General features: G+C 48.9%; 1 protein-coding gene across 5 annotated transcripts in view; it reads right to left on the bottom strand.

Moving 5' to 3' along the window:
- The window catches only part of LOC119942875 (calpain-15-like), a 161583-nt gene that overhangs the window by 106467 nt on the left and 31239 nt on the right, over positions 1–23877 (bottom strand). For 4 of the 5 annotated variants that reach the window (XM_038763897.1, XM_038763898.1, XM_038763899.1 and 1 more), the window contains exon 3: positions 1165–1256. In XM_038763897.1, the coding sequence (XP_038619825.1) occupies positions 1165–1256 (92 nt within the window). Of the gene's footprint in view, positions 1–1164; positions 1257–23781; positions 23872–23877 lie in introns of those variants that run through there. The other variant, XM_038763902.1, reaches the window with a different exon arrangement.

Genomic DNA, 23877 nt, shown 5'->3' with positions numbered 1-23877 from the left:
GCTCGGCAAGTATATCATTCTTCTCGTTATTATTCCAATTATTATTCTGACAGCACGTCTCAGGACGCTCTAAGGGATCAGAAGCCCACAGATGAGGCCGTTGAAACTTGAGAGGTTGGAAAAAGCCCGGGCTTGGGAGTCAGGGGTCATGGGTTTTAATCCCAGCTCCGCCCTTGTATGCTGTGTGACCTTGGGCAAGTCTCTTCACTTCTCTGGGCCTCAGTTCCCTCAACTGTAAAATGGGGATTGAGACTGTGAGCCCCACTTGGGACAACCTGTTTACCTTGTATTTACCCCAGCGCTTAGAACAGTTCTTGGCACATAGTAAGCGCTTAACAAGCGCTTAATATTATTATTATTATTCCTGTCCTGTTGACGAGGGGATCACTCCAGCTTCCTCCCAACTGCAACGCTCGGGTTAAAGGTAATCTAGCACCGATCCAGAAGGCGGGGGTTCTGAAGTCGGACCGAGGCCAGAGTGTGTCCGTCAAAAAGGACGACACGACCCATGAACAAATTCGGGAGTCTGGAATCCTGTTGTTTAATACCCTCCTGAAGCCCATCAGACCACCCACTGGATCTCCACGGGGGTTCCGCTTCCATTTCTTCTAGACTGTGAGCCCGTTGTTGGGTGGGATTGTCTCTATATGTTGCCCATCTGTACTTCCCAAGCACTTAGTACAGTGCTCTGCACACAGCAAGCGCTCAATAAATACGATCGAATAACACTAACAATAATAACTGAGGTCTTTGGTAAGCGCTAAGTGTGGGCGAAGCACCGTTCCAAGTGCTGGGGTAGATACAGGATAATCTGGGCCCACCTGGGGCTCCCAGTCTAAGTAGGAGGAAGAACACGTACTGAATCCCCATTGTGCAGATGAGGGAACTGAGGCACGAAGAAGTGAAGTGACTTGCCCAGGGTCGCACAGCAGGCGAGGGGCAGAGCCAGGATTAGAACCCAGGTCCTCTGTCGCCCAGGCCCGGGCCCTATCCACTAGGCCACATTGCTACGGTACAGCTGTAGCCTGTCAAATCCATAGGGTACTGAATCCCAAGTAACACGGGCTCACGGGCGCGCTGGGGCACACGCGTGCAGATGCGACACACACATACGCACGCCAACACACACGCTCTCCCGTTTCTGGTTTCCCTTCCGGCACTTGCCTCGTAGGTAACGAAGTCATCAAATTCATCGGGGCAGGCCGGGGGGTCGTCGTCCTGGGCGTAGCCGATGTCGTACAGCTGGCTCTCGGGGTCTGCTCGGGGCCGGACGGACAGAGATAAAGAGACACGGAGAGAGACAGAGAGAGAAAACACTCAGCCTTTAAAGATGTCGCTAAGTGATGGGCCCTTGGTAAAAGGACAGGAGGTGAAGGGCCTGGGGAGCAAGACGCCTCACCACCAATGGGGGCTCTTATCATCAATCAAGCCCTCAACTATTTATTGAGCGCTTACTGTGTACAGAGCACTGTGCTAAGCGCCTGTTGGAAACTCGTTCCTTACCATGAGGATTACTATTATTATGCAATAATAACGATGGTGATGATGATGATACGGGTAATTGTGGCACTCGTAAAGCACTTACTATGTGCCCGGCACTGTACTGAGCGCTGGGGTCGACACAAGCTAGTCAGGTTGGCACACAGTAAGCGCTTAACAAATGCCATCATTATTATTATTATGGTGAGGACACCGCTTTTCTCCCGGCTCTCTCGGGAGGATGAGGAGGAACCTAAAACGGGGTCACTGTTGGAAGAAACTTGGGCCACCTCCCCAGGGAGGCTTGCTAGGACTTAGAAACTCTCAAGCCGTCTGGATCGATTCCGGCTGGAGTGGAAAATCAATAATTCTCAGTAATCGGTGTCGTTTCTAGCCATCGGCAACGGAGGGTGGACTCGGAATATCAAAGAGGCCGACAGCAAAGCAAGTTAATCCCCTCCCTGGCCTTGGAAAAACTCATTAATTCTGCATGGGTTGTGAGCTTAACTGCCCAAACCCTTCCCCACCGAATCTCTATTCCAATCAACAATCAAACCATCAGTGGTACTTACTAACTGCTCACTGTGAGTAGAGCACTGTACTAAGTGCTTAGGAGAGGACAATACAACAGAGTTGTAGTCATGATCCCTGCCTACAAGGAGCTGTCAGTCTAGAGGTGTAGACAGACATTAAAATAAATTACAGATACCACCACCGTCACCAACAGTGGTACTTACTGAGCGTTGACTGTGGACAGAGCACTGTACTAAGCGCTTGGGAGAGTAAACACAACAGAATGGGTAGACTCGTCCCCTACCCACAAGGAGCTCACAGTCTAGAGAGAAAGGCTTCAGGACATGTGGGTGGAAGCTACTCTAAGTACTGTAATATGGGGTTCGGTTATTTGGTCTCTTAAGTTTCTCCGCTCCACAATTACTACATAGTCCTCAGCGAATCAAAGAGTATTCTCTATTCTCTCACTTGGATGTCACGGAGAATAAAAGCAAGGACATGATTTGCTGGAGACGACTGCCTTTGCCTCAGTCTTGGAAAATCAAAAAGAATCGTCATCATTGGTGGTGTTTACTGAGTGCTTGCTGTGTGCAGAGCACAGTACCAAGTGTTTGGGAGAATCTGGTACAAGAGGATCGATAGACACATTGAGAAGCAGCGTGGCTTAGCGGACGGAGCCCGGGCTTGGGAGTCAGGAGGACCTTGGTTCTAATCCCGGCTCCGCCACCTGTCTGCTGTGTGACCTTGAGCAAGTCACTTCATTTCTCTGTGCCCTCATCTGGAAAATGGGGATGGAGACTATGAGCCCCATGTCGGACGGGGACTGTGTCCAACCCAATTTGCTTGGATCCACCCCAGCGCTTAGTATAGTGACTGGCCACAATTATTATTATTATTGTCATTATTATTATTCCCCTAGCCTGGAACTCTTTCCCCCTCCACATACGTCAGACCACCACTCTCCCCACCTTCACATCTCCTCCAAGAGGCTTTCCCCGATTAAGTCGTCTTTTTCCCGGCCCTCTCTCCCTTCTTTGTTGTCTCTGCACTTGGATCTGTGACCTTTGGGCATCTGATACTTGCTCCACCCTCAACCCCGCAGCCCTTATGTACATACGTATAAATTATATATTATAAATTACTTAATTATTCATACTAATGTCGGCCTCCTCCCTAGACTGCAAGCTTGTTTTTTTTTATGGTATCTGTTAAGCGCTTCTTATGTTTCAAGAACTATACGAAGGGCTGGGGTAGATACAATTTAATCAGGTTGGACACAGTCCCAGTCTCGCGTGGGGCTCACAGTCTTAATCCAGATGAGGGAACTGAGGCCCAGAGAAGTGAAGTGACTTGCCCAAGGTCACACAGCAGACAAGTGGCAGAGCTGGGATCAGAACTCAGGTCCTTCACTCCAAAGACGATGCTCTATCCACTAGGCCAAGCAGCTTTTCGTGGCCAACTAAGGTGGGCGTTGATGGATGCAGATTTGGACTGGAATTATTCATTCATTCAATCGTATTTATTGAGCGCTTACTGTGTGCAAAGCACTGTACTAAGCACTTGGGAAGTACAAGTTTGCAACATATAGAGACAGTCCCTACCCAACAGCGGGCTCACAGTCTAGAAGGGGGAGACAGACAACAAAACAAAACATATAAACCAAATAAAATAAATAGAATAAACACGTACAAGTAAAATAAATAAAAAATAGAGTAATAAATATGTACAAACATATATACAGGTGCTGTGGGGAGGGGAAGGAGGTAAGACGGGGGGGGGGGATGGGGAGGGGCCTTTCATAATTCCATTTATGCCTGTTTACTGTCTATCAAGCCCTCCACCCCCCGACCGTGAGCCCCTTGTGGGCAGCGAATGTCTCTCTTTATTGCTGTATTGTACTTCCCAAGCACCTAGTACAGTGCTCCGTACACAGTAAGAGCTCAATAAATACGATTGAATGAATGAATAGCAGTAACACAGAGAAGCAGAGAAGCAGCGTGGCTCAGTGGAAAAGAGCCTGGGCTTTGGAGTCAGAGGTCATGGGTTCAAATCCCGGCTCGGCCAACTGTCAGCTGTGTGACTTTGGGCAAGTCACTTTACTTCTCTGGGCCTCAGTTCCCTCATCTGCAAAATGGGGATGAGCCCCCCGTGGGACAACCTGATCACCTTGTAACCTCCCCAGCGCTTAGAACAGTGCTTTGCACATAGTAAGCGCTTAATAAATGCCGTCATTATTATTATTATTATCATGGAGGAGCCTCAGCGAAGCCCATTGTTGGGTAGGGCCCGTCTCTATATGTTGCCAACTTGCACTTCCCAACCGCTTAGTACAGTGCTCTGCACACAGTAAGCGCTCAATAAATACGATTGAATGAATGAATGAATGAAGCCCCCCCCCCCCCCCCCGCCGCAGGGCGGGCTGAGAAGCCGCAGGCGTGTCGTGCTCACCAATGTCCACCAGACGGCGCCAAAACACAGCAATATCACGGAGGAGCCTTATTCATTCATTCAATCGTATTAATTTATTGAATGCTTACTGTGCGCAGAGCACTGCACTAAGCGCGTGGAAAGTACAGTTCAGCCAAAAAGAGAAACAATCCCTGCCCACACCGGACTTACAGTCTAGAAGGGAATAATTGTGGCATTTGTTAAGCACTTACTATGTACCAAGCACCGCACTAAGCGCTGGGGTGGGTACAAGCAAATCCGGAGGACACCGTCCCTGCGAAACATGGGGCTCGCAGCCTCAATCCCCAGTGTACAGATGAGGGAAACGAGGCCCAGAGAAGTGAAGTGACTCGCCCGAGGTCACACAGCTGACAAACGTGGCGGGGGGGGGCGGGATTAGAACTCACAACTTCTGCCTCCCTGGCCCGGGCTCAACCCACTCACTGCACAGGCTTCTCAGCACACGGGGCGGCAGCACCGCAGAGGTGTCGTGCTCACCAATGTCCGCCAGGCGGCGCCCAAAAGACGGCAAAATAACGGCGGGGCCAACGAAGAAGCAGGGGTGTCGTGCTCACTAATGTCCGCCAGACGGCGCCCAAAGCACAGCAATATCACGAAGAGGGTCAGCGAAGCCGCAGGGGTGCCGTGCTCACCAATGTCCGCCAGACGGCGCCAAAAAGGCAGCAATATCACGGAGGGGGTCAGCGAAGCCGCAGGGGTGCCGTGCTCACCAATGTCCGCCAGACGGCGCCAAAAAGGAAGCAATATCACGGAAGGGGTCAGCGAAGCCGCATGGGTGTCGTGCTCACCAATGTCCGCCAGACGGCGCCAAAAAGGGAGAAATATCACGGAGGGGCCGGGGAAGCCGCAGGAGTGTCGTGCTCAGCAATGTCCACCTGAGGGCGCCCGCAGACGGCGGCCTCCTGTACGGTCCCGGGCCCCACACTGTACTAAGCGCTGGGACCGATACAAACAAATCGGGGTGGGCACAGTCCCTCGTCCCACGTGGGGCTCACGGTCTCCATCCCTATTTTACAGATGAGGGAACTGAGGCCCAGAGAAGTCAAGTGACTTGTCCAAGGTCACACTGCAGCCAATGGAGGAGCAGAATCAGAACCCATGACCTTCCGACTCCTCGTTATGGGCAGGGAATGTGTCTGCTAATTCTGGATTCTTCCAAGCTCTTAGTACAGTGCTCTGGGGTAGGTACAAGATTTTCAGGTCAGACACAGTCCCTGTCTCACATGGAGCTTGCAAGTCTAAACAGGAGTATCGAATCCCCATTTTACAGTTAATAATAGTATTTGTTACAGATAAGGTAGCCGAGGCCCAGAGAAGTTGAGTGACTTACCCAAAGTCACACAGCTGACAAGTGGCAGAACTGGGATTAGAACCCATGACCTCTGACTCATTAATTCATTCATTCAATTGCATTTATTGAGCACTTACTGAGTGCAGAGCACTGTACTAAGCGCTTGGGAAGTGCTTCTCCAATGAGATGAGGAATGATATGAGGAACAGAAGAGGAAACTGAAGCACAGAGAATTGAAGTGACTTGCCCATGGTCACAGGTAGGCAGGTGGCACAGCCAGGATTATTATTATTTTTATAGAATAATAATGGTATTTGTTAAACCCTTACTATGTGTCTATCACCTTTCTAAGCGCTGAAAGGCAGCCTGGCTCAGTGGAAAGAGTACAGGCTTGGGAGTCAGAGGTCATGGGTTCTAATCCCTGCTCTGCCACGTGTCAGCTGTTTGACTTTGGGCAAGTCACTTAACTTCTCTGTGCTTCAGTCACCTCATCTGTACAATGGGGATTAAGACTGTGAGCCCCATGTGGGTCAACCTGATTACCTTGTATGTCCCCCAGAGCTTAGAACAGTGCTTGGCACATAGTAAGCACTTAACAAATGTCATCATCATTATTATCATTATTATTACAAGCTAATCAGGTTGGACACAGTCCCTGTATCAGGCTCACAGTTTAAATCCCCACTTTCCAGATGAAGGAACTGAGGCCCAGAGGAGCAAAGTGACTTGCCCAGGATCACACAGCAGACAAGGGGCAAACCCAGGGCCTCTGACTCCCAGGCCTGAGCCCTCTCTGCCTGGCCCTGCAGCTCCCCACGGTCGCCTCTACATAGTTGATTTCATTTATCAGCCCAGTCATCGCCAGATCCTGGCTGGGTCTTTCCTGAGAGAGCATCTCAGTTTAGATGGTGAGACCCCCTGCCCCCCGCCAGCCCCCTACCCTCGACTCCCTGCCCATGGCAGATTCTTGCCTGGCATTACCGTTCTCGCTGTACCTTTGCTCGAAATTGTTTACTGAGATTTCTGTTCTTGATTAGTGTTTAACTTTCAGAAATGCTCAACACAGATAAAAATCTTCCAGTTTGAGGCTAGAGTCTGCTGTGCCATTTTTTTTTGCTTATAGTAATAGTAATAATAATACTATTATTTTCACTAATTTTCAACTGACTAATCATTTTTGTAATCATTAAATAATGATTAATCATTTAAATAATAATTTTTAAAGCCCATCTCCTCCAAGAGGCCTTCCCCAACTAAGCCCTCATCTCCCCACTCCCTCTTCCTTCTGCGTTGCCCTTCCGCTAGCATTTAATAATAATAATGATAATAATAATAATTGTGGCATTTGTTTAAGCACTGTCTATGGGACAGGCACTGTTCTAAGCGCTGGGATGGATACAATTTAATTGGGTTGGACACAGTCGCTGTCCCACAGGGGTCTCACAGTCTTAATCCCCAGTTTACAGATAAGGTAACCGAGGCTCAGAGAGGTGAAGTAACTTGCCCAAGGTCACACAGCAGATAAATGGTTTGGTGGCGATTAGAACCCAGAACCTTCTGACTTCCAGGCCCATGCTCTATCTACTAGGCCACACCGCTTCATATTTGTCCCCTTTATTAACCCCCCCCGCCCCCAGCCCCACAGCACTTATATCCCCATCTGTATTTGTTTTCATATTCATTCATTCATTCATTCAATCGTATTTATTGAGCACTTACTGTGTACAAAGCACTGTACTAAGCGCTTGGGAAGTACAAGTTGGCAACATGTAGAGATGGTCCCTACCCAACAGCGGGCTCACAGTCTAGAACGGGGAGACAGACAACAAAACAAAACATATAAACCAAATAAAATAAATAGAATAAATATGTACAAGTAAAATGAATAAATAAATAGGGTAATAAATATGTACAAACATATATACACATACACGGGTGCTGCGGGGAGGGGAAGGAGGTAAGGCAGGGGGGATGGGGAGGGGCCTTTCATAATTCTATTTATGCCTGTTTACTTATCTGTCAAGCCCTCCCACCCCCAGACTGTGAGCCTTTTGTGGGCAGCGAATGTCTCTCTTTATTGCTGTACTGTACTTCCCAAGCACTTAGTACAGTGCTCCGTACACAGTAAGAGCTCAATAAATACGGTTGAATTAATGAATAGCAGTATCACAGAGAAGCAGAGAAGCAGTATCGCAGAGAAGCAGCGTGCCGCAGTGGAAAAGAGCACGGGCTTTGGAGTCAGAAGGCATGGGTTCAAATCCCAGCTCTGCCAATTGTCAGCTGTGTGACTTTGGGCAAGTCACTTCACTTCTCTGGGCCTCACTTCCCTCATCTGTAAAATGGGGATGAAGAGTGTGAGCCCCACGTGGGACAACCTGATCTCCTTGTAAACTCCCCAGCTCCTAGAACAGTGCTTTGCACATAGTAAGCGCTTAATAAATGCCATTATTATTATTATTATCACGGAGGGGCCTCGGGGAAGCCCCCCCGGCAGGAAGGGCAGTGAAGCCGCAGGGGTGTCGTGCTCATGAATGTCCACCAGACGGCGCCAAAATACAGCAATATCACGGAGGGGCCTCACTCGTTTATTCCATCGTATTAATTTATTGAGCGCTCACTGTGTGCAGAGCCCTGTACCAAGCGATTGGAAAGTACAGTTCAGCAAAAGAGAGAGACAATCCCTGCCCACACGGGGTTTACAGTCTAGAAGGGAATAATTGTGGTATTTGTTAAGCACTTACTATGTACCAAGCACTGCACTAAGCGCCAGGGTGGGTACAAGCAGATCCGGTAGGACACTGTCCCTGTGAAACATGGGGTTCACAGCCTCAATCCCCAGTGTACAGATGAGGGAAATGAGGCCCAGAGAAGTGAAGTGACTCGCCCGAGGTCACACAGCTGACAAACGTGGCGGGGGCGGGATTAGAACTCACAACTTCTGCCTCCCTGGCCCGGGCTCTACCCACTGCACAGGCTTCTCAGCACACGGGGCGGCAACACCGCAGAGGTGTCGTGCTCAACAATGTCCGCCAGACGGCGCCCAAAAGACGGCAATATCACGGAGGGGCCCAGCGAAAGCTGCAGGGGTGTCGTGCTCACTAATGTCCGCCAGAAGGCGCCCAAAGCACAGCAATATCACGGAGGGGGTCAGCGAAGCCGCAGGGGTGCCGTGCTCACCAATGTCCGCCAGACGGCGCCAAAAAGGCAGCAATATCACGGAGGTGGTCAGCGAAGCCGCAGGGGTGTCGTGCTCAGCAATGTCCACCTGAGGGCGCCCGCAGACGGCGGCCTCCTGTAGGCTCCCGGGCCCCACTCTGTACTAAGCGCTGGGACCGATACAAACAAATCATTCAATCGTATTATTGAGTGCTTACTGAGTGCAGAGCACTGTACTAAGCGTTTGGGAAGTGCTTCTCCAATGAGATGAGGAATGATATGAGGAACAGAAGTGGAAACTGAAGCATAGAGAATTGAAGTGACTTGCCCATGGTCACAGGTGGGCAGGTGGCGCAGCCAGGATTATTATTATTTTTATAGAATAATAATAATGGTATTTGTTAAACCCTTACTATGTGTCTATCACCTTTCTAAGCGCTGAGAGGCAGCCTGGCTCAGTGGAAAGAGCACCGGCTTGGGAGTCAGAGGTCATGGGTTCTAATCCCTGCTCCGCCACGTGTCAGCTGTTTGACTTTGGGCAAGTCACTTAACTTCTCTGTGCTTCAGTCACCTCATCTGTAAAATGGGGATTAAGACTGTGAGCCCCATGTGGGTCAACCTGATTACCTTGTATGTCCCCCAGTGCTTAGAACAGTGCTTGGCACACAGTAAGCACTTAACAAATATCATCATTATTATCATTATTATTGGATTCTAAATCCCAGCTCTGCCACTTACTGGCTGTGTGACCTTGGCCAAGTCACTTCATTCCTGTGTGCCTCAATTCCCTCAACTGCAAAAGGGGCATTCAACATCTACTTATGGGACTTGATTATCTTGTGTCTACGTCATCGCTTACTACAGTGCTCTGCACACAGTATGCATTTAGTACTATTATCAATCAATCGATGGTACTTACTGAGCACCTTTTTTAAAAAATAGTACTTGTTAAGCACTTACTGTGGGTTAAACACCGTCCTAAGCACTGGATCGGAGACCGGTGAATCGGGTCGGGCACAGTCCCTGTCCCTCATGGGGCTCTCAGTCCAAGCAGGAGGGAGAACAGGTATTGAATCCCCATTTTGCGGTTGAGGAAACCAAGGCCCAGAGAAGTGAAGCGACTTGCCCAAGGTCATGCAGCAGGTAACTGGTGAAATTGGGATTAGAACCCAGGTCTTCTGGCCCCCAGGCCTGTGCTTTATCCACTAGTCCACCCTGTGAGTCCCATGTTGCTTACTATGTGCAGAGCACTGTCCTTCACCCTGGGAAAACACGGAGCTGGTAGATGTGATCCCTGCCCACAAGGAGCTGACAGTCTACAGTTTACTAACCATTACTACTACTAGCTTACAGTCTACAGTTTACTATTACAACTACTAGAAAAGCTAGCTTAGGTTCCCTAGTCTTGCCACGAGGTAGCTCAGGGCAGACAGAGCCCGGCTCGGGTCTGGCTGCAAAAGACAAATTAATGAGGACACGTCAACACGTCTGGATTTGGGAAATGACATAATCAACTTGAAATCCCAGCTCTTGTGCTTCCTGCCCTGATGAATCTTTCACACCACGCTCTTTCAACTTTCAAACCGGGAAGAAAAAGACGAGTTTCTGGAGTGGAAAATTCCCAGGCAGGCCGAGCAACACTTTGGCTCCGACGGAATGAGATAAATGCCAGAAATGACCCATTTTGAGCAATTCCCTGCCTGTCTCATCCTGAAATGAGGCCTGTGGATATCGCCATTATCATACCCTTGCCACTTCTCTGGAATCTGGGTCATTGGGCTATATTATCTGCCATGTTATTCGAGGCAAAAGAAGATTGTCTGCACTTGTTTCTGAAGAACTAAAAGCAAAACCAAAATCTTTTGTGGGCAGGGAATGTGCCTGCTTATCGTTGCATTGTCCTCTCCCAGTAAGCATTCAATAAATACGGCTGAATGAATGAATCCAGACAACCTCCAGTTCCAATCTTGGTAATAGGGGCACCTATGGTTTATTTTATTATTATTACATCATCATTTTTATTAGATTTGTTAAGCACATACTATGTGGCCAAGCACTATTCCAAGTGCTGGGGTAGATACCTGTTTAAGTCAGTCTCTGTCCCTCACAAGGCTCACAGTCTTAAGTAGGAGGGAGAACAGGTACTGAATCCCTATTTTACGGTTGAGGAAACTGAAGCACAGACAAGTGAAGTGACTTGCCCAAGGTCACACAGCAGCCAAGTGGTGGAACCCGAGAATCTGACTCCTAGGCCCGGGCTTTTCCCACTAGGCCAAGCTGCTTCCCATCAATCCTAGTGGGAATAGCACAGGCCTGGTGGGATCAGGGAGGTTGGTTTTTAGTCCCAGCTCTGCTCCTGGCCTGCTGGGTGGTCCTGGGCACGTCACTTCACCTCTCTGAGCCTTAGTTTCCTCTTCTGTAAAGTGGGAAATAAGATACCAACTACTCTTCTCTCTCTTTAGCTTGCGAGCCCACCCCCCGTGAGATCAGGGCCGTTTCCCATCTGATCATCATCCAGATTAAACCAATCTGATTGATTAAACCACAGCACTGGTTTAATGGCACTGGTCTGGGGTTAATGGAATTGGTTTTCACAAGGAAACCTAACTTCTGGTGTGTTTCTGGGTGGAGAAGGAAAATGATGATGATGATGATGGGGGGGGGTGTATCTGCTAAGCGCTTACTATGTGCCAGGCACTGTTTGAAGTGCTGGGGTAGATACACACTAAGCAGGTTGGACACAGTCCCTGCCCCACTTGGGGCTCACAGTCTTAATCCCCATTTACAGATGAGGTAACTGAGGCACCGAGAAGTGAAGGGACTTGCCCAAGCTCACAAAGGAGCCAGGATTAGAACCCAGGTCCTTCTGACTCCCGGGCCCGGGCTCTACCCACTAAGCTGTACTGTGAAAACTAGCCAAGTTGTTCATAAAGTGAGAAGTCATTGGAAATCTATGTTAGAGCTCATTAAGCTTCTTGTACAAAATAAGTACACTACGCAATGAGTTGAAGTGCATATGACTGTAAGCTCATTGTGGGCAGGGATGTAACTACTGACTCTCTAACACTGCACTCTCCCAAGCATTTAGTACAATGCTTTGCACACAATAAGCAAACAAAAACTACGACTAACTAAAATACACCCTGCATGTGACAGGAGCACATCTAATCTACTTGAGATAGATCACCTGTTTGAAATTACCTAGACATCTGTAGATATATTTATAGTATTATAAAGTATCTATATTAACGTCTGTCTCCCCCTCTAGACTGGAAGCTCACTGTGGGCAGGGAACGTGTCTACCAATTCCATTGTATTGTCCTTTCCCAGGCGCTTAGCCCAGCGCTCTGAACACAGTAAACGCTCAATAAATACCACTGATGATGCTGATGACGAGGCCTGGAGCCGGAGACTATCTTCTCCACTCTGGGTCGGAGCAGTTGTGAAAATATAGGCTGTCTGCGTCTCCCGCTTTAATCTCCCCTCTCCCTCCCGCCCCACAGCACTTAAATATATAATCTGTCATTTTATTTATTTGTACTGATGTCTGTTTATTTGTATCGATGCTGTCTCCTCCCCTCTAGACTGTGAGCTCAATATGGGCAGGGATTGCCACTTTATTGATTTATTGTACTTTCCCAAGCGCTTAGTATAGTGCTCAGCACTTAATAAATACGAATGGAGGGTAGGCTGACTTTAATCAATCAATCAGTGGTAGGCATTGGAGTGCTTACTGTGTGCACAGCACTGTATTAAGTGCTTGGGAGAGAACCCTGCAACACAGTTGATGATGATGATGATGGCATTTGTTAAGTTGTAGACACGCTCCTTGCCCGCAACAAGCATGCTGCCTAGAGGGGTTGCTGACATAATAATAATAATGATGGCATTTGTTAAGCGCTTACTATGTGCCAAGCACTGTTCTAAGCGCTGTGGGGGGGGATAAAAGGTAATCAGGTTGTCCCACATGGGACAGTCTTAATCACAGTCTTAATCCCCATTTTACAGACGAGGTACCTGAGGCCCAGAGAATTGAAGTGACTTGTCCAAAGTCACACAGCTGACTAGTGGCGGAGCCGGGATCAGAACCCATGACCTCTGACTCCCAAGCCCGGGCTCGTTCCATTGAGCCACGCTGCTTCTCACATCCAGTCGGGGTTCAAGAGCTGCCCTAAAAACAAAACCCTACGGCTCCGAGAACTGGCGGACGGTTCCAGTGTGAATCACACTCTATTCCTGGCCCGGGTTTGAGAGTCTTGCCCGGTTTCCACAATTGGCACCAATTAGCGTTCTGTAGCTCCTCTGATTCATCAGTCTCCAAACCGGTAATGAAATCTTTTGAGTTGGGATTGTTTTGGGGAGGATCAGCTTGGCATTTGATTTGGATAGGTCTCTCCCGAGCAGTCATTTCAACATTTTAAAATAGTCACCGGCTGCAACAGGCTTCTCCCATTTACACAGAAAAACCTTCCCGGTTTCTCTGAGGCCTTTGGGCTTTCCTCAGCTCCAGGTTTCTTGTTTCCTACAAAGATTTGAATAATGTAAGAAAAAAATGCCTTCTCGGGAGGAATTCTTTCTCTGCCCTTTTCCCTTTCTGTTCCCGGCTCCAGGGCAGGATGAGGAAGAGCACAGACCCGGGCATTCAGGCCGCCACTGGACACGTGGCTGCATCTCAATACTCAACACTTGTGGGCCGGGAAGGGGTCTTCCCATTCTGTTGTACTAGACTCTCCCAAATGCTTAGTACAGTGCTCTGCACACAGGAAGTGCTCGGTAAACACCATGGATTGCTGATTGATTAGTTCACCGCTCCAACTGCTTAGCAACACTTCCCAATCACTTGAACAACAGCATTGACTGGAATCAACTTTCTCACCCAGCCTCATTCGTTCAGTCGAATTTATTACGCGCTTACTGCATGCAGACCACTGCACTAAGCACTTGGGAAAGTACAATATGACAACAAATGGTGACATTCCCTGCCCTCAACGAGCTCTTAGTCTACAGCCTCCTCCTGGCTCCTCTCCCACTACCACGTTGGAAACGTTCTCCACCTTCGGCTTCACTGACACTGTCCTCTCCTGGTTCTTCTATCTCTCTGGCCGCTCATTCTCTGTCTTTTGCGGGTTCCTCTTCTGCCTCCCACCCCCTAACTATGGGAGTCCTTCTTTCATTCATTCAATTGTATTTACTGTGCAAAGCACTGTACTCCGCTCTTGGGAAAGCCCGGTATACTCTCAAGGCTCAGTTCTAGGTCCCCTTCTATTCTCCATCTACACACACTCTCTTAGAGAACTCATTCGCTCCAGTGGCTTCAACAACCAACTCTACGCAGATGATTCCCAAATCTACCTCTCCATCCTTCATCGCTCTCCTTCGCTGCAGTCTCATATTTCATCTTTTTTTCACGGTATTTGTTAAGCGCTTACTGCATGTCAAGTACTGTTCTGAGCGCTGGGGTAGGTGCAAGTTAATCGTGTCAGACGCCATCCCTGGCCAAATGGGGCTCCAACCTAAGTAGGCAAGAGAACGAGTACTGAATCCCCATTTAGTAATTGAAGAAACTGAGGCACAGAGAAATTAAGTGACTTGCCCCAAGGCATACAGAGATGGAGCCGGGATTAGAACTCAGGTCCTCTGGCTCCCAGACCCATGTTTTATCCACTAGGCCGCTCTGCTTCATCCTACCTTCGGGACAACTCTACTTGGATGTCCCGTCGACACATCAAACTTAACATGTTCGACACAGGACTACTCATCTTTTCACTCAAACCCTGGCCTCCCCGGGCTTTCCCATCACTGTAGACAGCACCACCAACCTCCCTGTCTCACAAGCCCATAACCTCGGCATAATCCTCAACTCATCTCTCTCATTCAACCCACATATTCAATCTGGCACCAAATGCCGTGGGTTCAACCTACACAACATGGCTAAAATCCACCTTTTCCTCTCCAGCCAAACTGCTACTACGTTAATCCAAGCATTTATCCTTTCCCACCTGGATGACTGTAACAGCCTCCCTGCTGACCTCCCAGCCTCCTGTCTCTCCCCACTCCAGCCCATACTTCAGTCTGCTGCCTGGATCATTTTTCTACAAAAATATTTAGCCCATGGTTCCCCACTCCTCAAAAACCTCCAGGGGTTGCCCATCCACCTCTGCGTCAATCAGAAACTCCTAACCATTGGCTTTAAAGCAGTCAATCCCCTTGCCCCCTCCTACCCCACCTCGCTACTCTCCTACGACAACGAAATTAAGTGACTTGCCCAAAGTCCCACAACTGACAAGTGGTGGAGTCAGGATTAGAACCCATGACCTCTGACTCCCAAGCCCGGGCTCTTTCCACTGAGCCATGCAGCTTCTCCTAATATGATTGATTGATTGATTGACAGATACCACCCTGCTTGAGTACTTCACTCCTTTAACGCCAACCTAGTCACTGGGCCTTGTTCTCATTTCTTTTTTTCTTTAAAATGGTATTTGGGGTTTTTTTTGTTTGTTTTTAATGGTATGTGTTAAGCACTTACTATGTGCCAGGTATTGTGCTAAACGCTGGGGTAGATACAAGTAAATCAAGTTGGACCCAGCCCATGACCCACAAGGGCTCAGAAGGCTCAGTCTTGATCCCCATTTTACAGATAAGGTAACTGAGGCACAGAGAAGTGAAGTGACTTGTCCAAGGTCTTTCAAGTGAACTCCTTACAAAAGCCCTCCTTCCTGCCTGCAATTCCCTCCCCCAGTCGCATCTCTCAGGTCTCTGTTCTCCCCACCTTCTGGCATTTGTTAAGTGCTTATGATCATTCAATTAATTAACGGTATCTGTTGAGCACTTGTGTGCACAGCCCTCTACTAAGCATTTGGGAGAGTATACTAGAGTTGATAGACACAATTTCTGCCCAAAAGGAGCTTACAGTCTAAAAGGCGGTGGGGGGGTGGGGGGAAGGGGGGAGAGACAGCAAATTAAAGATAGGGAAAGCAGCAGAGCATAAATCAGTCCATCATATTTATTGAGTGCTTACTGTGTGCACAGCATTTTAGTAAGAGATGGGGAAAGTACAATGTAACAGAGTTGGTCGGCACATTCCTTGCCCACAAGGAACTTACAGTATAGAGGGGGAGACAGACATGAAAATAAATTACAGCTATGGACATAAGTGCTCTGAGGCTGAGGAGGGAGTGAATAAAGGGTGCAGATCCCAACACAAGGGTGATGCAGAGGGAGTGGGAGAAGAGGAAATGAGGACTTTGGTGGGGAAGGCCTCTCGGAGGAGAAGTGCTTTTAATAAAAGTGGGGAGAGTGGTGGTCTGTCTGATACGAATGGGGAGGGGGTTCGGGCAAGAGGTGGGAAATGGGCGAGGGATCGGCGGCGAGATAGTTGGCATCAAATGAACCTGAGTGCTGGGATGGGCCGGGGGCAGATAGCGAAGGGTTAGGGGCCACGGACCCAACTGACACAGGAGAGGAGGATAGGTGGGGAAAGAGGGGTTAATCATCAAGAGAGGCTCCCTGCTGGGCTAAGCAATGGGGAAATTCAATACAATCAGATCAGGCCCGGTTCCTGTTTCTCATGGGGCTCACAGGAGGGACAACGAGGATTTAATCCCCATTTTTCAGATGACAAAACTGAGGCCCAGAGAAGTAAGTGACCCGCCCAAGTTCACACAGCAGGCAAGTGGCAGAGCCAGGATTTGAACCCTGGCGTCCTGACTCCCAGTCCTGTGTTCTTTTCACTAAACCACACCGTTTCTGCAGCTGGGCCCAACCCTCTGCTCTCAGGACACCACCATTTATTTCCCGCAGCAATGTGAGGGGATAACTCGGCAAGTTAGTTCCCAATGGAAACATTGCGGCCTTCGCTCCCCTTTTCAACTCCCTCCAAGCCCGGTCGTCTTTGTCCGACCGTCACTTTTCCGGATTTTATAAGCAGCCGAACATCCTTTCAGACACTGATGCCATCACGTAAATTTAAAGGTCCACGTGAAATGTGTCCCGTTTTTCTGTTTGTGGTGGTGATTTTCAGCCCACTGTAAACACCATCTGTCCCTCGTAATGCTCCAATTTCCGGTTCCCAAAACCCTCTGCGGCCCTTCCATGGAAGCCCCTCTACTACCATTACCCTCTTTAATCAGCCCCATCACTTCCCATTCCTCTCCCTGAGCCTCCTACTCCCAATTTAATTGGAACTGAGCCGCCTTCCATTTACCCCAAGCTGAACATCACGGACGTTCAGGAAAATTGGCACTTTTCAGTGGCAAACAGAGCATGAGAGATTGAGTGTGTATTCGAGGACCTCTGTTTTAGGGTTCTTGTTGCCCTACCCAAGGCCCAAATATTTCAACACTTTAGCTTGCATCAGACTTAATTTTCCATTCCAAGCTGGTTCATTTTTAATCAGGCCTGGAGTCTTTCCAAGTTAGAAGCATCTCCACAGAATCTGCCAGTTCCCCCCGGGCGACTGACCTCCTAAGCACTAGCGGGAAAATGAAAACCTCTAAGGCCAATTTCCGTGAAGATCAACTCCTTCCCTCTTTCACCGGGAATCCCGGGAATGTGTCCCACCTGACTGTCTGGTATCTACTCCAGCTCTTAGTACATAGAAAGCACTTTAAGGGACTCAGTGGAGTCAGTGGACATGGGTTCCAATCCCTGCTCACAAGAAGCTTACAGTCTAGAGGGAGAGATGGATATTAAAATAAACGGCGGGTGTGTATGTAAGTGATGTGGGGCTGAGGGTGGGGTAAATATGAAGCATCTAAAGGGGACAGATCCGAAAGCACTGTGAACCCCCGTGGGACAACCTGATCATCTTGTAACCTCCCCTGCGCTTAGAACAGTGCTTTGCACATAGTAAATGCTTAATAGATGCCATTATTATTATTATTATTATTATTCCACCTGAGTCTGTAATGAGAAGAATACCTGTGGTACTTGTTAAACACTTACTACCAGCCAAGCGCTGTATGAAGCGCTGGAGTAGATATAACACAATCAGACAGGGCACAGTTCCTGTCCCACATGGGGCTCACGGTCTTGAACCCCATTTTACAGATGAAGTCGTTGAGGCACTGAGAAGTGAAGTGATTTGCCCAGGGTCAAATGGCAGATGAGTGGTGAACGTCGAATTAGAACCCAGGTCATCCGATTCTTTCCACTAGACCACACTGCTTCTCACGCGGGGAGAGCTGTGATCTGTCAGATTTTGAGGGAGGGAGTCACAGGCTTGGGAACAGTGTAGGCGGGAGGCAGACAGTTAACGGAGAGGGTCAGCGTGAAGGCCACCTGGGGCCATGTGATTCTTGGTGGTCCCTATTTATTAACTGAATGACGACTGTACTCTCCTTGAGGGTAGAGCTTCTCTCCCAGGGATTTAAAACAGTACTCGCCACATGGCAGACGCAGGGTAAATACCAATGATTGATCGGTGACATTCGTTGAGAGCCTGGGGAGCGAAGCACTGCATTCAGGGCTTGGGGTGGGTATGAGCCATTCCTTCCCTGCCCTCAGAGAGCAGGTAATATTAAGGAAATCCCCCTTGCTGATCTTCGCTTTCCCACCACAAAGGCCGTTGGGAGGCGAAACTACTGGAAATGATGACGCACGACGGAGCTCCGCGCTTCTGAAGCTTCCCCAAAGGAGAGTCATGTGATGAAAAGCGGACTGCTGGGACATGAGTAGGGGGCTGATGTTAACCTGTGACCATGGACAATGTTTCTCTTTACGTCGCTCAGCGCTGTTATCCGCGCTTAGAACAGTGCCCGGCACACAGTAAGTGCTTAACAAATGCCATAATTATTCATCACTATTATTATTATCCAATCCTCCCCTCCAGACTGTAAGCTCATCGTTGGCAGGCAACACAGCAGCAAACTCTGTTGTAGTGTCCTCTCCCAGGCGCTTAGTACGGTGCCCTGCACACGCACAAAGCGATCAATAAATACCGTCGATTGACTAGAATTATGACCCCAGCAGACCCCTCCGCCGGGCTTGTCATCGTGGCTAACTGCAAGATCCCTGGCTGCTTCTGCTCTAATTTCTTTTCCCAGCGGCCTTGGCCCGGTGGTCATCAGGTGGAAAATCTTCTTTGGCTCGGTGTCAGGTCCCCCCTGAATCGCTGGCGCGTCAGGTCGGGCGGCTACGGCTGAAAGCGACTGCGACGGAAGGGACGCTGGGGGATGGCGGCTGACCCGCAGCGAAGCATATGTTTCCTCTGGCGCTCCACCTGCTGATTTTTTGGGTTTTTTCTAAGAATACCTCGCTCTGCTGCCCAGATCGTTTTCCAAAAAAAAACCAAACCCACTCAACGTTCACATCTCTCCTTGCCTCAAGAACCTCCGGCAGTTGCCCATGCACCTCTTCATCAAACAGAGGCTTTTCACCACTGGCTTTAAAGCAGTCGATCAGATCTCCCCGTCCTGCCTGACCTCGCTGATTTCCTACTCTGGCCTAGCCAACGCGTTTTGCTCCTTTAACATCAGCTTACTCATTGGGCCCCGATCTCATCTATCTCACGACTGACCCTTTTCCAACAACCTCCCTCTCTATACACGTCGGACCACCGCCGTCAAAGTCTTATTATGGTCACGACTCCTCAAGAGGCCTTCCCTAAGTCCTCTTTTCCCCAGCTCCCTCTCCCTTCTCCGTTGTCTTTGCACTTGGATCTGTGAACTTTGGGCACTTGATATTTGCCCCATGCTCAGCCCCACAGCCCTTAGATGTCCATATCTAAAAATTATATCTTACACATTTTTTATTTACATTAATGCCTGTCTTCCGCTCTAGAGTGTCCCTCCATCGCCTGTCCCGCCATCGACCCCCGGCCCACGTCATCCCCCGGGCCTGGAATGCCCTCCCTCTGCCCATCCGCCAAGCTAGCTCTCTTCCTCCCTTCAAGGCCCTGCTGAGAGCTCACCTCCTCCAGGAGGCCTTCCCAGACTGAGCCCCTTCCTTCCTCTCCCCCTCGTCTCCCTCTCCATCCCCCCATCTTATTTCCTTCCCTTCCCCACAGCACCTGTATATATGTATATATATTTGTACATATTTATTACTCTATTTATTTATTTATTTATTTTACTTGTACATATCTATCCTATTTATTTTATTTTGTTAGTATGTTTGGTTGTGTTCTCTGTCTCCCCCTTTTAGACTGTGAGCCCATTGTTGGGTAGGGACTGTCTCTATATGTTGCCAATTTGTACTTCCCAAGCACTTAGTACAGTGCTCTGCACATAGTAAGCGCTCAATAAATACGATTGATTGATTGATTGATTGAGTGTGAGCTCACCGTGGGCAGGGATCATGTCTACCAACTCTGTTTTACCATCTTCTCCCGAGCGCTTAGTACAGTGTTCTGCACACACTAAGAACACAATAAAGATCACTGACGATGATGACGATGAAGACGACAAAACAATGATTCTTAAGTCCACTGTTGTCAGTGCAGAGACCTTATGTTTGGGGCTGAAGAGTTAGTGGGGTTTTTTTTATAGTATTTATTACGCACTTACTATATGCTAGGCACTGTTACAAGTGACTTGCCCAAGGTCACAGGGCAGGTGGCAGCAGGAGAAGCAGCACGGCCTGGGGGATAGAGCATGGGCACGGGAGTCATGGGTTCTAATCCCGCTCCAACACTTGTCTGCTGTGTGACCTTAGGCAAGTCACTTCACTTCTCTGTGCCTCAGTTCCCTCATCTGTAAAATGGGGATTAAGACTGTGAGCCCCATGTGGGACAAGCTGATTACCTCGTATCTACCCCAGGACTTAGAACAGACCCTGGCATATAGCAAGCGCTTAACAAATACCATAAAAAAAAAAGATAAGCGGTAGCAACGGGATTAGAACCCAGGCCCTCTGAGTCCTAGACCCAGGCTCTACTAGGTTAAGGGCTTACTATGGGAAAAGCCCTGTAAAACTGCTACGGGGAGAACAAGATAATAGAAATAGAAGACACAACCCCCTGGCCACAAGGATTTACAGCCTGGAGGGAGGAGTTTATGGTGTAGATGGAAGCTGATCTGTCTGTTTGGCCTGCAACAGGGGAGAGGAAACTGCAGCACACAGATGTGGAATCACCCAGCAGGAACAACCAATTAGCCTCCGCCTGAGACTGCAGGTCTATTTTACATAACAGTCTTCGCCTCTTATGATGGTCTGGTGTTTTCTTGTTTCATTTGTAAAATGGGGATTAAAACTGTGAGCCCCATATGGGATGACCCGATTACCCTGTATCTACCCCAGCGCTTAGAACAGCACTTGGCACATACTAAGTGCTTAACAAATACCATCATTATGACTAATGACTCCTGAGGGGTCAGTCATTAGTCCCCGCCTCCAGCTTATAATCTCAGAATGGGAGCCCCTAAGGGGCAGGGACCGTGTCTAATTCCCATGACCCTTTTCCCACTCCCTCCCTCTCCATATGTGCCAGACCACCACCACTCTCCCCCACCTTCAAAGCCTTACTAAGGTCACATCTCCTCCAAGAGGCCGTCCCCGACTAAGCTCTCTTTTCCCCAACTCCTTCTCCTTTGAGAAGCAGTGTGGCTTTGCGGAAAGAGCCCGGGCTTGGGAGTTAGAGGTTGGGGGTTCTAACCCCAGCTCCGCCACTTGTCAGCTGTGTGGCTTTGGGGAAGTCACTTCACTTCTCGGTGCCTCAGTTACTTCATCTGTAAAATGGGGGTTAGAGTTGTCCAAGGGGGACAACCTTATTACCCTGTATCTACCCCAGCGTTTAGAACGCTGCTTGGCACATACTAAGAACTTAAAAAATACCACCACCACTGTGCTTCATCTATGCATTTGGATCTGTGACCTATGGGTATTTGATATTTGGCCCACACTCAGTCTCACAAGCACTTATGTCCACATCCGTAATTTATTTATTTCTATTAACGTCTGTCTCCCCCTTCAGATTGCCAGTTCCTTGTGGACAGGAAATGCATCCACCAACTGTTACGCTGTACTTTCCCAAGCTCTTAGAACAGGGCTCTGCACCCAGTAAGAGCTTAACAGATACAATAGATTGATCAATAAATACATAGATTGACTGACTGGATTCTTTCCCAGCACTTGTTACAGTGCCCCACACATGGGAAGTGGTTGATAAATACAATTACCACTAAGACCCGCACTGAAGAACTGATGACTGGGCGAGGGTTTCGGCAGGCTCACTGGCCTTCTCTTCTCTTGGCCGGTTTTGTTCCCAATGGGGCACGGAGGGCAACATGGGAGTAGGAGATCTCACACCTCCCCTCAAAATCCACCCTCGCCACCTGCGCCTCTGACCCCATCCCTTCCTATTCTATTAAAACATCTGGCCCCTCCCTCGCTCTCCAATGTTTTTTTCTCCACTGCTTTCAACCATTCTCGTGTCTCCCCTATGTAAAACAAAGTTCCTTGACCCCATGGCCCCCTCATGTTACCATCCCATCTCCCTCCCACCGTTCCTCTCCAAACTCCTCGAGCGAGTTGTCTATACCCGCCGTCTCCACTTCCTCTCCTCCAATTCTCCGCTTGAGCCCCTCCACTTCACTCCATCACAACTGCCCTCTCAAAGGTCACCATTTATCTCCTTCTTGCTAAATCCATGCCCTCTACTTCATCCTAATCCTCCTCGACCACTCGGGTGCCTTCAACCCTGGAATCCAACCCCTCCTCCTGGAAATGTTACCTGACTTTGGCTTTTTTTAATGGCATTTATTAAGGACTTAGGATGTGCCCGGCACTGTTCTAAGCACTGGAGTATGTACGACATAATAAGGTTGGGCAGAGTCTGTGTGCCACATGGGGCTGACAGTCTTGATCCCCATTTTACAGATGAAAGAACTGCGGCAAAGAGAAGTTAAGTGACTTGCCCAAGGGCACACAGCAGACAAGTTGCAGAGCCAGGCCTCACCAGCACTGTCCTCTCCTGTTCTCCTCCTGTCTCTCTGGACACTCATCCTCAGTCTCTTTCGCAGGCTCCTCTTCTGCCTCCCACCTCCTAACTGTTCATTTCTGGGACCCCTTCTAATTCTCCATCTACACCCATTCCCATGGGGAACTTATCTGCTCCCATGGCTTCAACTATCATCTCTATGTGGATGATTCCCAAATCTACATCTCCAACCCTAATCTCTGTCCTTCTCTACAGCTTCACATTTCCTCCTGCCTTCAGAACATCTCTACTTGGATGTCCCCCTGACACCACAATCTTTACATGGTCAAAACAGACCTCCTCATCTTTCCACCTAAACCCGACCCACCTCCTCCCAACGTTCCTGTCACCGCAGACGATATCTCGTAAGCCCGTAACCTTGGCATTACCCTCTATTTATCTCTCTCCTCTCTCACGTTCAACCCAGTTCGATCTGTCACCAAATCCTGTCAACTCTATCTTCACAACACTGCCAAAGTCTGCCCCTTCCTCTCCATCCAAACTGCTACCACGCTGACCCAACAACTTACCCTATCCCGCCTTAATTACTACATCAGCCTCTTCGCTGACCTCCTTGCCTCCTGTCTCTCTCCACTCCTGTCCATATGTCACTCTGCTGTCTGGATCATTGCCCAGATCGTCTTTCTAAAAGACTTTCAGTCTGCTTCTTCCCACTCCTCAAGAACTTCCAGGGGTTGCCCATCCAACCCCCCATCAAACAGAAACTCCCCACCATCGGCTTTAAAGCACTCAATCGTCTTGCCCCCTTCCACCTCACCCCACTGATCTCGCTCCTCTGGCACTAACTTGCTCTCGATCTTGTTTATCTCCCCACCGACCCCATTCTCACATCCTCTCTCCGGCCTGGGACTCCCTCCCCCTTCAAATACTCTGTTGTATAGTACTCTCCCAAGTACTTAGCACAGAGCTCTGCACACAGTAAGCACTCAATAAATACCTCCGATTGATTGATTAGAATCCGGGTGTCTTGCCTCCCAATCCCATGCCCTTTCCGTTATGCCAGGCTGCATCCCAAAGTTTGGAGAGGCTTGGA

This window comes from Tachyglossus aculeatus, chromosome 21 (assembly GCF_015852505.1).
Source record: "Tachyglossus aculeatus isolate mTacAcu1 chromosome 21, mTacAcu1.pri, whole genome shotgun sequence".
Taxonomy (NCBI): Eukaryota; Metazoa; Chordata; class Mammalia; order Monotremata; family Tachyglossidae; genus Tachyglossus; species Tachyglossus aculeatus.
Note: the sequence above shows the minus strand (reverse complement) of the source record. Positions and strands in the feature narration are given on the sequence as shown.